General features: G+C 41.6%; 1 protein-coding gene across 1 annotated transcript in view; it reads left to right on the forward strand.

Moving 5' to 3' along the window:
- KCNJ15 (potassium inwardly rectifying channel subfamily J member 15) overlaps nt 1-12,815 on the forward strand; it is a 42,775-nt gene extending 29,960 nt beyond the window's left edge. The window contains exons 2-3 of the mRNA XM_032354987.1: nt 7,820-7,920; nt 10,361-12,815. Coding sequence (XP_032210878.1) covers nt 10,381-11,508 — 1,128 coding nt within the window. The 5' untranslated portion in view covers nt 7,820-7,920; nt 10,361-10,380 and the 3' untranslated portion in view covers nt 11,509-12,815. The remainder of the gene's footprint in view (nt 1-7,819; nt 7,921-10,360) is intronic.
- Nucleotides 12,816-14,523: the final 1,708 nt, after the last annotated feature.

Here is a 14,523-nt window from a genome sequence, read left to right on the forward strand (position 1 = left end):
TTTGACACTCGTCCCATTGTTAAATAACCTGGTTCCAAATCAAGCAAAAGTCCGAATTTCCTTTTTCTGAGATGAGATTCCAATCATGGTAATAATAAGCATGGAAATCACCAAGGACAAGAATTCCACTCTTGTGTCCAGGTGAATCACAGCAAAGTCCGTAAATCATTAATTGATAGAGACCAACAATTCCAAATTAATTCTAAGCAGAAGAAAAAGTAGTCAGCTTGCAGCCGGAAAGACAAGCCAGCCTGAAATTGGTATGTATATTTATAATGTGATACTCTTTCTATATTTCTATGCCTTTATTAGAGTAAAAATATAAATGTGAGGCAAAGCAAGACGTGAGAGGTTAAAGGTGGCCGATCCAATGTCTTGGTGACTGAGAGATTTGTTAAGGGGAAGATCAACTTGAAATTTTGCAAATTATATAATGATACATTGTAACGGCACAGTGCTCTAGTCTCAAGCGACTTTTCAAGCAGGGAGATGAAGGTTTGGGAAAACGAACATCCTGGTTTGCTTCCCGTTTTTCTCTTCCTCTTTTAATGCTCCAACTATGCTCAATTTGAGTTTTATTAAACAGAATACACCAAACAAAATACTTGCAAGCACTGTCTGCAAAAACAGATGCCTTCCGTTCTGATTCATTCCAGGTTACATTCAAACAAACCCAAATGCTCTGCCTTTTCTTCTCCTTATCTAAAATCTGAAGGGGACAACGCTGAGCCACCATCTCTGTGTTACATTTGAACTAATCCAGACAAGAATAGTGAGTGTCCATGAGCTAGTTAAAGAAATCTCTTCCCTGATGAGAAAATCGGGGGCAATGTTGTTAGAGAAGCTAATGCAACACAATTCGCTTTGGGTTTTTTTTTCCCCCCCTCAGACATAAATTTTCCTGTTTTACCAGTCATTCCACAACAATGCATGTCCAAGCCATGCTGTGATTAGAGGGGAGAGTATGCTTATTACCCAAGTTCTTCACATGTTGGAGCACGGAGAGATCAAGGGTGGTAAACCAAAGGAAATTTCCATTTGCTGTTTAGCTGCTGCACATTCTTACTCTATAGGAAAGTTAGCTGTTATTAAGTAATAACGTTCAGCTGAAGTTGGTCACTTGTAACAACAGACAGATGTACAATGTTTCATTTAGGTTAGCCAGCTCTTTCACAAATAAAGGGCTTGAAATTAAACTGTCTTTACAAAAATATTCTGCAAATGATACCTCTGCCTTATTCCAGGGCTCAGATTCTTTGCCATGGAAAATGGAAAATGAGTCTCCTGTTGAACCCTGTGTCTGTTTAAACTTGTTTTTGCCGAGTAGAAAAAGGTTGATGTTCTACAGAATTAAAAAAAAATTAAAAAAAGAATCTGCATTGAGGAAGAAAGGGTATAACGAAGAAAACCACATTTAGAGATGGAAACGGATTTTTTTTAGTACTTATGGAATTTGAAACAATAATAATGGAATGGAAACATAGAGAAAAGTCTAAATATTTGACCACAGAGGCAAATTGGATCATCAGACACTCACATGCAATGCAAAATGTGGGATTTGTCTTTAAAGGAATACTCCTTGGTTTCCAAAAGGAAGACCTCGCCAACCCACCAAGGCATCACTGACAAACTCTGGCCACATAATCCTTTGGGCAGTTGGGTTCTTTTTAAGACAGGTTTTGGGCAGCATCTGCAAAGCTTCTAATTCAATAGCTGAAGTGTGAAACTTAAGAATTGGCATTTTAAATGAGCTTCTAAGTGGTGCTGATGCTGCAGTTGTTGGGGGGAAAGGTTCACCCTCTCTATGATACCCTGTCATCAGTATCCAGTGAGATGGAGAGCTCATCTCAAGGTATTTCATGACAACAAACACAGATACCTGCCTGTCAAACGAACTGAGAAGCACAGAGCCTTGCTTCCTCCCCCAATCCTGCCACTATTACAGTGACCTTGAACAAGTCACACAACTTTTTGGTCCTCTTTTCTTCCAGGTTCAAAGTGCAGAGTTTAGACTGGATCAGCACTCCCCAAAGTGTTCTCCAATGTTATGTAATTGCCGGGAATTGTTGTGCAGGACTTCTCAGACCCTGCAGTATGCAACCAGGAGGCGTCCATCTCTAGTGGGTGCGGACTGTGAGCTGTTAGGATGTTTCACAGGCACAGTGTCCCCAAATCACCAGAGTACAAATCCCTTTATTTGTGGAATGCCTGTACCACACACCTGGGGGGAGACTCAGTAAAGGACACCTAAGACCCTCTAACTCCAGCTCCCTCGGCGAGAGAGTCCAGGTTCACTCCCTAGGCCTCTGATGTTCTTGGCCAAGGAACCCTAAAATCCACTCTAGGATGATACCCACCATCCAGGGAAGAAAATTTTCCTTTTCCCCCAAATTTCTCATTTTCTCCCCTCACTAATGTGCCTGAACTTCTATCCCCTAGGACACTTCTGGCAATCGAAAACCCTACCAGGCATCTATCCTACTTGTATATTTAACCCCACTGACTTTCTCTTTTTTCTTACATCAAAGGGTCCATTTCTTTGAAAGAAATGAGACTGAATTTGGAGACAACCCAATTTATGTGCTTGTGAATTTCTACGTATTTTTATAATTCATTAAGTGATGCATAGTGCAGATCATGCCCTCAAAGAGTGTTCCCAATAACAGCAGGGTCAGCATCTCTTGGAAACACATTAGAAATGCAGATTCTCATACTCTACTCAAGACCTACCAAATCAGAAACTCTGGGTGGGGCCCACTCATGTCCAAGACCTCTGGGAGATTCTGATGCCCTTTGAAGTTAGAGAAGTCATGGCTTAGAGATTAGAGACATAGAGTACAGGCTCAAACAATCTTTGTGCTGTATCATAGTTTCCTAACCTGGAATCCAAAATTAGCAGTATCTCTTTCAGAATCGATGTGAGAATTAATAGATGATACCTCTATAAGGTCTGGCATAGTATCAACAATAAAACAAATATAACTTTTTATTCTGTAATGGGTACTCACATGGAGTGAACAGGAACTTACCTTATCCTGCATCAAAGCTCATCATGAGTAGAGACGATTTTTGTTAGTTGAATTTGATGACCAAGGGGCACAGTGGCTAGAAAGGAACACAGCTATAGAGACAGACAGATTTGTCTTGCCAACAAGGTCTTCCGTGGACTAACTCTATGAACATGTGTGAATTATCTCAACTCTCTAGGCTTCATTTCCTCATTTAGAAAATTGAGAAAATACTTTCTTCACAAGGTAGAAAGAATGAAATACCATATTGTCTGTAACTGCTTTGGGAAGTTCCTTTTAAGTATCCCCTTCCCGAATGAAAGCTTTCACTCATATAATGATAATGTGTGTCTCTCATCACCTTAACTAAAGGCCTCTTGTTCAACAGAATATTAGAGTGATGACATCTATGGCCCCTCTATCTCACCCTGAAAAGTTGTCTTGTCAATATAAACACAAATGTTGATTTAGAAGCAATTTAAAGATAATTTATTTGCCTTTTCTATGTTGTCTTAGCGGTCAGGCAGATCTTTCTCCCTACTTGAATCTTGTAGATTTGGGTTTCTTTTTCTATTTAGTGCTTAGCCATAGACCAATATTTAAAGTTTACATTAGGGTATTTCAAAATTTTCCATATTTCCTTTAAAATACAGTAACTTTTAGATCAGGCATATAACCCCAAGACACAAAAACATGTAGTAAGGGTGTCCCTGTGGTCAGGCTTTCACTAGATTTTTCCTCAGTAACAATCACTTCCAAGAATTCAGTGACAACCAGTTTTTTTTGTCATTGCAAGTCAGCTTTGGCTTAGCTACAGCTCGCCTGCAGGTGCCTCCTACTCCCCATTCCCCAGAAGAAGGAACAGCCCATCTGAAGCCACCCGAGACCCTGCCACAAGTTTGACACCTCTGTTCAGGTGTGGCGTGAGTCACTTCAGCTCACACCCTATTAGCCAACACAGTCACATGACTACATCTGACAAAAAAGGATGAAAACAGATTGTCCACCCCTTCACTCCTAGGATCAGGGAACTGTTCCTTGTAGATGGACCCAGCAGAGGAAAGCACAAACACCTGGAAGCCACAATCGGCTACAACAACCAACAATGATTCTAGCTTTGTCAGTTCGGATCCACATTCTTAACATCAAAACACAGAGCGAGATGGAAGAAACTCAGTAACAAATTTCCCATCATCTCAGCGGGTGCTTCCCTTCAGATCATTAAGATTCTTATGGACAAGAAGGAACAATTCCACGGCTTCCCGGAAGCTGTCATTCCTCTCAGCCACCTCAGTCCTCAATGGCCTGATGGGGAAAACGGGTTCGCAGAAGAAAAGAGCCATTTCCTCGACAGAGAAGAACCAAAGAGCCACCCTTCGGAATCTGCTGAGCGTCAACTTTGTCCACATTCTTGTTTTTCGGTAGACATGCCCATTTCTGAGGCCACCTGGGCAAAGTCAACCATGTCCTCAGCTGACATGGGTGGAGTTGATGACTGCATTAGGAACAGTCAGACCAGCCACTGAAGAGAGTTGTCGACTGCTTTGAAGGGCAGGGAAGAGTATGGCATGAGGCCAGAGCCAAAGGTCCCAGCACATGTATTTGTGTGGTCACAGTCACAGGATCCAAAGAAAGGAGAGCCAAGCCTCATGGATTTTATTTTCAATTATTTTTAAACCTTTTGAGTTCAGTGAACCCCAAGTGCATTCTTGTCGAGCATTTCTTTTTTCTACTTACTAGTTAAACCCATGGTTCCTTAAAGTGAAATTTAATCCAGGTATTTTAGATTCATAGCCAAGAGACAGATCATGCAAAAACTGTTTTGTTAGAAATATTTGATGTCCAAGAAAACTTTTGAAGCAACTTTTCTTACAAACAAAAAGCTGTTTTGGTAGAGCTTTAAAGTCAGGTCCCCTCAAATTGCAATCTGGAAATCCAAAGTTAGAGTTTGGTTTTGATTTCATTACTTCATGCCTCCCTACCCCTTTGCAAGTAGGTAGGATAATGTCACTAGAGCTTTGGCTGACAAGCTCTGCTGCCTCCCTATTTTCTTATTAGCAATTTTTCTGTAGATGGGAGTTAGTTATTTTTTTTGCCTACCAGGGAACACAGAATGATTTTTTTTTATCATGATGGGCAAGTTAAAAACTCCCAAAATTTGACTCAACAGAGCACTAAGTGTTTAGAAGGAAATCAGTGGGTTGTACTAACTAGGAGGGGGGGAAATCATTCTTTAATGCTTTAAAAAAATCAATTCTTACCACTGGCCCACTAGGTAGTTGGCATTTACTTATGAGGATGGTAGAGACAGGACATTCCTGAAAGTGAACAGACGTTTTCAGTACCTATGTGCAACAGTGTTATTTTGGAATGCTCGGGGACAATGAGGGGACAAGGGTTCTTCTCAAGAGGGGAAAATCTCTTGATATTATTTGAATTGTATATCACAGTGTGGTAGTTTTCAATGTGTGTGTTCCTGGAGCAGCAGCATCACCTGCAAGCTGTTAGATGTGCAAGTTCTTGGGATCTGTCCCAAACCTAGTGAAATGAGAAACTCTGACCCTTCCCAGTGATTCTGAAGCTTCAGCACTTTCTCAAGGGGGCAGAGAGTGCAGGCATGGGAGCTTCACAGGGGCACTGCTACCACATGCCAGCTGTTAAGCGCCTGGGTGAGTCGCTTAATCTCTTGGTGCCTGTGTTTTCATCATGGGGTTAGTGATGGCATTTGCCTCTTAGAGTTGTCATGAGGGTTAATTAAGTTCGTGCATGGAGGGCACTGCATACAATGGCTGCACCCCGTGTTGTAGGCTTATCTATTGATGATGATGATGATAATTATAATTTCTCCATCTTTATCTTGTTATTGTCATTGTTATTATTCATCTGCATCTTTCCCACATCGGACCACTTCCAACTCTATTCTGACTCTATTCATGCTTACTATTTGCATGCATATTGCTTCTAACTGGTCAGTGGCTTTCTGGATCGTTTGTAGATTGATTTCTGCCTGATAGGACAGAATGTCCCAGGTCAGTGTGGCTGATTTCTTTGATCATCCATTCTCATAGGACCCTCCTCTTTGATAGAAATTTTCCTCTCTGAGGAAATGATGGGGACTCCCTTTCATTTTCCTCTTCTCACTGTTTTGTCCCCAAGACTGGAAGTGTAATTCTTCATATAGCTAAATACCCTTTTCAATGTACCTACTGTTTAGATCTGTTTCAAAACTATGTTTTCCTTTCCTTTATCTCCAGAAAACAAATGCTCCACAGCACAGGCAATAAATGACTTCATTCCGTGTATGTGTGTGTGTGTGTGTGTGTGTGTGTGTGTGTTATTGGCTTGAAGTAGGAGAGGAATGTTGACCTCTCCATTCAGTAGTTTCAAGAACTTCACTGTAATACAGATATCACCGTTCTAAGGTTACAATCCCACCCACAGTTTGGAACAATATAGTGAAAACTGGAGAAATAAATACAATATCCAGAGGCTAAAGAAAACTACACTGGCTTGTATGGAATAGTGCTTATTTGTGGGATTAGGACAGGGGAATTAAGAGGAGCGTATCTTTCAGTTTCTTTCCATCCCTCACTTTTGAAAGCTGCTCTTATTTCTTAACATTTTAGAAGTGAACCCAGGTAGATTGCAGAATCACTAAGGAAAACAATCCAAGGCAGCAACATAAAATTATATGAATGAAATAGACTTCATGAAGGAATTCTGCTGCAGAACACAATACTGTACCTTCAGAGCAAATGACGAATTGTAAATGATAACGCATACAGGTAAGATTGATGGGTGCAAAGAAGGCCATGCTGGGCCTTCACAGATGGTGGTTACCGTGATAATAGATGCAGATGCAAATGATTAAGAGATCATTGGCCAAACATGGTGAACACACTGTGGGAATCAAGTGTGTGAGAGGCTACCCAGGTTGGTAACAGGCACTCTTGGCACAATCAGAGAGCACTTATTGTAAACTATTTACAATAACTGGTGGATCAGAAAGCAAGTGTGGAGGGTATGTATACCCCTGGGTCTAAGGCAGACAAAAATGTGTGGAGATCTACAGATATCTGTCTTAGGAAGAAGTACTCCAGAAAAGCAGAAGGCGAAACAACCTTTTGAATTGAGAACAGATTACATTAAACCCTGGAGGCTAAAGAGGCAGTTGTGGTGTACTGACAAGCACTCTGGCGTGCTGGTCTAGCTTTTACACTTGATCTTAGCCAAAAGGCCGAGAAGCTTTTAAAGACTGGACCTTATTCTTCCTGCCTTGAACCATCTTTGTGATGCAGACCAATCACTCCAACTTCGCAGGTCTATCTCTTTGTTTGAAAACTGTGTGTCAGATGCCTCGGGTTTGACAATCGTTTCAGCGCTGATGTTCTGTGACTCAACAGTAATAATGCATTTCCACAGGCGGTAAAAATATTCTAGACTCTTCCCTTCCAATGCTCACTGTTTACTTCCCCTGCACTTCCCCTTCCTGCCTCCCTGTTTGCCGGTCAGTTGATAGTGGGCCTCAATGGGGGTGAGTTAACCCACTCTTTCCAGGGTGTTTTGCTACCGAGCTCCCTCCAGAGGGTGGGAATTCTATAGGGAGGGCTATGGTTGGGACTGCAATTTAATTCTTAAAACAATTCTTGAGCCATTAGTCTATTCTGGGCACCATGCCAGATTATCAGGGATTGGAAGGTGAATGCTGGGGCCCTAGCCCTGGGGGTGCGGGGGGACGGTTAAGGGTCAGTTTCACCGGGTCAGTCTCTTTGTAAACACCTGGGAACTCCACACGTCCCTCTTTCTTTCAGGCAGAAGCAGAATCCCATGGTAGCCAGGTGGGTGAAGGAGAGCAAGGACGTCCCACCTGCCTTGAAGAAGACGCCTTCTGACCTGCTGAGGGAGTGACAAGGTAGTGAAGTCTGAGGGCACAGGGTGTTGAGAGGGAGGGAAAAGGTGTTTACCCTTTAATGTGGTCCACCAGCCACTCTTTTCCGCAGACGGATTGCTAACACCGAGACCTCCGCCCAGAGGCTCGAGGTCTTGTTCCCCCTTTAAGACCCTCCAATCTTGGGTAGCTCTCGGCGTCCTTACCTCCAACACCAGACATGCAGAAATGCAACAAAAGAGCTTTCAGCAAAAAGAGGGAAAAGATCCAGCTCATCCCCAGCCTGGCACATTGTCCCTTTTAAAGAGAGGTTAGAACAGAAGCTTCATAGCATTGCTTTCGTGTAAACAGGGCCAAGTTTTCCAGAATCTGGCAGACAGCTGAGCTTGGAGCTTTGCTCTCATGCCGCAGGACACTCATGTGTCACTCACACTTGAAAAGTTAAGCCTCTGTTTTTATTTCCATGGATTGAATGGCATGCACTTTCCCCTAGCAGTTTCTCTCTGTCTTTGTAAAGTGCATGTGTTTACTTGTACATAAGCTGCATTTGTTTTTGGCGTTGCTCCTGTTCTGAGCTTGACTAGGCGTTTGGGCATGGCGGCATGGCGTTTTGTTCCCAAGCTTTCGTGGTGGGCACTTTCCTCTTAGTTACTGAGAATTGCTGCCGAGGAGCTGATAAAAGCCTATGCTCATCAGGTATATCCTGGATTTTTCTTCTAAATTGACCTCCAAATAAGTGGTTAGGCTTCAACAAGAAAAACAAATTGTGAAGAGCTTAAGGTCCTTCTTTGCAATGAAAATGAAAAGGTAACTTTCCTTTCCAAGAAAAAAAAAAATCATTTCAAAGGCCATTCAGTAAATGACACGCTCTTAATATAACAGGAAAATAAAAAAGTGCAACAACTCCTGCATCCCCAAGAAGTGTTAGCCTCTGATGGATGGTTTCAGTTTCCTTGAAAGGGTTTGCCCAGAGGATTACTTCCAAAACTCCTATTGAGGTAATGCTGCTCTAACAGCAAAGATTATTGCATGAATCACAGACCACTGTATCCAGTTCCTTTTTAAATGGGTGATTTTTCCTTTATCCTTAAAATACCAAAGAGATGAAAAAAATGCCAACCAGGTAGAGTTACCCTGTAATCACTCACATTATCTTTTTCAAAGAATGTAGGGTGACTGATTTCAGTCACCAGGCAGGTAGTATAAGGGAATGTACAGCCTCACGCCCAGCTTGTTCCTATCTGTTGATGCAGGAGGGAGCATTCCCTGGGACTCAGCGTGCAAGCCCAGCTTCTAGGTGGGTCTGTTCTGCCACAATGTCGGGTGCCTGTTCTTTAGATTTTTACAAGAGATTCCTATGTTAGTTCTAGTCAGTTCTAAAGCAGTGAGGCAGAAATTTTGTGACACACCTAAATGTCATACCTAATATGACATTTTGATAACCAACATATCAGCCAAGGTATTAATAATGTGTAATTATTTACTATGTGTTTGTTGTGTTGGTTGGTTGATAACTTAGTCTTTTCCATTGTCATCAAGAACTAAGGGAGGTTATGGATTCTAAATTATTCATGGGTTTGGGGAGGAAATGAATTTTCGTTACAGAGAATGTAAGTATTTAAAAGTTATACAATATTACCAAAGTTTTAAAAATATGTATTAATATTCAGGGCGCCCAGGTGGCTCAATTGGTTGAGCAACTGCCTTCGGCTCAGGTCATGATCTCAGGGTCGTGGATTGAGGTCCACATCAGGCTCTCTATTCAGAGGGGAGCCTGCTTCTCCCTCTCCCTCTGCCTGCCATTCTGCCTACTTGTGATCTCTCTTTCTCTGTCAAATAAATAAATAAAATATGTATTAATAAATAAAATATGTATTAATAAAATAAATAAAATATGTATTAATAAAAATATGTATTAATATTCTCTATTGTGATATCAAAACCGTCTTATAGATGGTACATTTTAGTTATATCAGTACCAACCCTATGCTCAGACAACTTATTTTTAAATTTTCTGAAACTGGAAATCTGTGCTATCCAGCTATACATAAATATTCATAATCCTCACTGGGGTAGATGCGTGTGAATGTGATCTCGCAACGAGAAGGCTGGCATCATTTTTTGATCATAACACTTTGTTTTAGCACTTTCTAGCTATTATCTCATTCAACCATCACAAAAACCTGAGGAATATGTTGTATTTCCATTTTACAGATTAGGGGCCTGAGATCCAGAGAACTTAAATAGCTTCCCCCAGGGCACACAGCAAATAAATTGGAGTCCGTGCTACTCACTCCTACTGTCTTCCTCATGTACTAGTAGACTAGTCTTGCCTTCCAAATTCTCCTTTCTTATATAAGTCTATATACTTCCCTACATATTTCACGGGATTATCCTATTTCTGTTTTCTGGATGTTCTGCTACATGTGACAGTAAGGAACATCTTTCTTTGCCATTTCCTTAGGTGGTCCCAATACCCTGACAATGGACGCCATTCACATCAGCATGTCCAGTGCTCCTCTGGCAAAGCACACGGCAGGAGCCGGACTCAAGAACAACAGACCCCGGGTCATGTCCAAGAGTGGGCACAGCAACGTGAGAATCGACAAAGTGGATGGCATATACTTACTCTATCTTCAAGACTTGTGGACAACCGTCATTGACATGAAGTGGAGATACAAGCTCACCCTGTTTGCTGCCACATTTGTGATGACCTGGTTCCTTTTTGGAGTGATCTACTATGCCATTGCATTTATTCATGGTGATTTAGAACCAAGGGAGGATGTTTCAAATCACACTCCCTGCATCATGAAAGTGGACTCTCTCACTGGAGCATTTCTTTTCTCCCTGGAATCCCAGACAACCATTGGCTATGGAGTCCGTTCCATCACGGAGGAATGCCCTCATGCTATTTTCCTGTTGGTTGCTCAGTTGGTCATCACAACCTTGATTGAGATCTTCATCACGGGCACCTTTCTGGCCAAGATTGCCAGACCCAAAAAGCGGGCGGAGACCATCAAGTTCAGCCACTGTGCCGTCATCACCAAGCAGAATGGGAAGCTCTGCTTGGTGATTCAGGTGGCCAACATGAGGAAGAGCCTTCTGATTCAGTGCCAGCTCTCCGGCAAGCTCCTCCAGACCCATGTCACTAAAGAGGGGGAACGGATTCTTCTCAACCAAGCCACTGTCAAATTTCACGTGGACTCCTCTTCAGAGAGCCCCTTCCTCATTTTGCCAATGACATTCTACCACGTACTGGATGAGACAAGCCCCCTGAGAGATCTCACACCCCAAAACCTGAAGGAGAAGGAGTTTGAACTCGTGGTCCTCCTCAATGCCACTGTGGAATCCACCAGTGCAGTCTGCCAGAGCCGCACATCTTATATTCCAGAGGAGATCTACTGGGGCTTTGAGTTTGTGCCTGTGGTTTCTCTCTCAAAAAATGGAAAGTACGTGGCTGATTTCAGTCAGTTTGAACAGATCCGAAAGAGCCCGGATTGCACCTTCTACTGTGCGGATTCTGAGAAGCAGAAACTTGAGGAGAAGTACAGGCAGGAAGATCTGAGGGAAAGGGAACTAAGAACTCTTCTGTTACAACAGAGCAATGTCTGATGGTGGTGGTTGCCCCGGGTTTAACTCTGTGAGCTCTTTCCATGTCGGAGCTCCCTTTGAAGACACAGGTCACTGTGCAAATGAGAATGTGTGGATTCTTTCTAAAAAACTATACAGACATACAAAATCCATTTTTTCCCTTTGACCTGGCACTTAAGCAAGCATTTCCAGTTTTGAGAAGGTCCCTTTTTAAAAGGCTTTGTCTGAAGCAAACTCTCAAAATTCCTACTTTCTAAAATGGGGCTATAGTTTCAAAAACTTGGTGTAGGGCAATTAAAATAATGTCATGTCCAGTGGACAGACATTTAGCCATGCTGGTGTTGAAAGGATATGCATTTCTATGCAGCATATCAGCTATAACTTAAGGTATTTATTCAAAACAATTTTCAAAGACGTTATGGCTGGAAGTTGAAATGTTGTGAAATGTGAAATGTTGAAAGTTCATATCCTTTTATGTCATTTCTTTACAATACCCTCTTTTCAAGCAGGAAAATGCTATCTTTAATGGAGGCTATCTGGTAACAGAGTCAAGGGGACTCTGTACTCACAAAAAAAAATATTTCCATTCTTACCGGTTTTTCATCAGATTTAATTGTACAGAGTGAAATTGAACAAATCAGGAGTTGATAGTTCTGAAAATATATACGAATGGAGTGGACTTTTTTGTTCACAGTAATTTTCTGTTTTCTTTTCAAAATGTGGCGTACAACCCGCAGCCTCAGCATCATCCGGGAGCTAATTAGCAGTATCGACTCTCAGGCCCCACCCAGACTTAGAGAACCAGAGTCTGCACATTCACGAGACCTCCTAGTCATTTGTACACAAATGAAAGTTTGGAGAGTGTCCACTCTGGAAGGTTTTCAAGGGAACTTTCTGAAGCCACAGCATCCTCTGGGTCCCAAACCCACATGGCCTCCAGACCTGTCCCTCTTTCTTCAGCTTATTATTACGGGCCAATATTGTTGTCAGTCACTCCATTCTTTGTCTGTTAAAATGCATTGTTTGCCAAAGAACTGCCCCCGATACCCCAAGATTGAAAACAATTTCTTGAGAGTCATGGTTGTCTCACTCATGCTAAGCACATGTTTGTTGACTATAGTGAGCACAAAAGAAAAATGAAGTCGCATTACAACTGGAAATTTGCTCAGATGTTGAGGTCTACAAGGTTGAACAGGGCCATAAGGACCAAGAAGAGCTGAGGAATTCATGTACTGATGACTCCTTGAAGCATGAACGAAGTTTGGTAATCTGATGATATGTAAAGAACGCCCTCAGTATCTAAATAAATCTCATGCAACCGATTGGAACAGGGTAACATTTTGCTCTTGGCAGAACTTAGGGGCCAGGTGCCACATTTCTTTAGGGCAAAGAATATGCATGGGTGGGGATTGGCTGAATGTATAAAGGGCGAATTCTCATTTCATTCAGACCAGGACAGACTTGCGTATTCACTCACAAAGAATGTGACTGTAGGTGGGTAGGCACTGCACAGGCGTACTCCGGAGCCCACATACATGTACACACAGGCACACACACAGACATGCAGGCACATCCTGGCTTTTCAAGCATAATTGTGGAAGTTGGAAGAATTTTGCAATTAAGAGAGCAAGTCCTCAACAAATATACTCACATATGTTTTATTCTATAAAAATAGGGATGCTGGGGCTCTGAGAAAACGGGGAAATTAATCTGGATTCAGGTTATCAGTGAAAGAGGGTTTGGCTCAGTGGTAGAACATTTGACTGCAGGTTCTCAGTGAAAGGATACTACGGATTATAGCTAACGTGGTCATATATTTAGGCTACCGCAGTTTCAAACGTCCTTCCACGGAAGAGAAGGTGTGGCTGGAACCTCTGACCTGGAGCCAAATGTCTAACACAAGTGTCAGAACAACAGGAGTAGAGTTAGTTCTAGAGGCTTAAGGGGCCATTTCAAAGCACGAGAAGCTTTTTCTTTTATTATTCAGGAACTTTTTTCTCTCTTTCTGTTGATAATTTAATGGCAGATTGTTTCAATTTCTTAAAAAAATTATGTTAGTTTAGTTAGACATTAGCTCTTTTAGTTATTATATGTGGTTTTTTTATTGTCTCTTGTGCTATAATCGACAGGAAAATAGTGCCACAGGCATGTTTACAGGCTTTCTGTTGTGCTATTAAATTCCTTACACAGGATTTACATCAGTGCTAATTTGAATGTGATCAAGACTAGGAATCTTGCATACTTACATTGCATTTGGCACACTGATGTAGTGTGAGATGGAGAAAGCTTTTGTTTATTCATTTAGCATATCTACTTCAGCCAAATCTGGAGGACTTGATCATTTGATCTTTTGCACTATACACAAAACAAATATGCAGTATCTTAAAAGCCAATACTTGTACAAGTCAATAAATCATATTATAATATTATATTCTGTAAATAGTCCTAAACCTGCATCTGGTTTGAAAGTTAGCATTTCCTTACTTATTATTTCTTTATACACAATACTCTTGTGTTAACATACTAACAAAAGATATTAGATGGCAAACATTTGATTACATTTGGAAGTCTTTTGACTGAAACAGATGCTTGCTCAACACCTAACTAAGAAGTAATCAAACTAATGGAATATTGTTGACCCAAAAAGGCTTTTGCATTTTGAAACATCTCCAATGCATCAGGCCTTCTCAGGGAGACCATTCAAAAATGTCATGTTCCATTTGAAAAACCACAAGGTAAATAGCAGCACATCAGTGTAGTCTGCAAGCTGTGTCTTATTTCAATAAGAAAATGTATTATACGTGCATGGTACCTGGTAGCCAATGGTCCCAGACAGCATAGTCAAGATTCACTCACTGATCCTCCCAAGAAGCCACCTTTGGAGTCTGGGTGCAGTCACATATTGTTCTCTTTCTCACGCAGCGGGGAATTACAGTACCAGACAAGACTCCAGATATGTAAAATAACTGGTGAAAAGTGAAAAATGCCCTGAACAAGTGGACCAGATTTTGAGAAGACTTTAAATGACGATTTATT

The sequence above is a fragment of the Mustela erminea genome, chromosome 1, assembly GCF_009829155.1.
Source record: "Mustela erminea isolate mMusErm1 chromosome 1, mMusErm1.Pri, whole genome shotgun sequence".
NCBI lineage: Eukaryota > Metazoa > Chordata > Mammalia > Carnivora > Mustelidae > Mustela > Mustela erminea.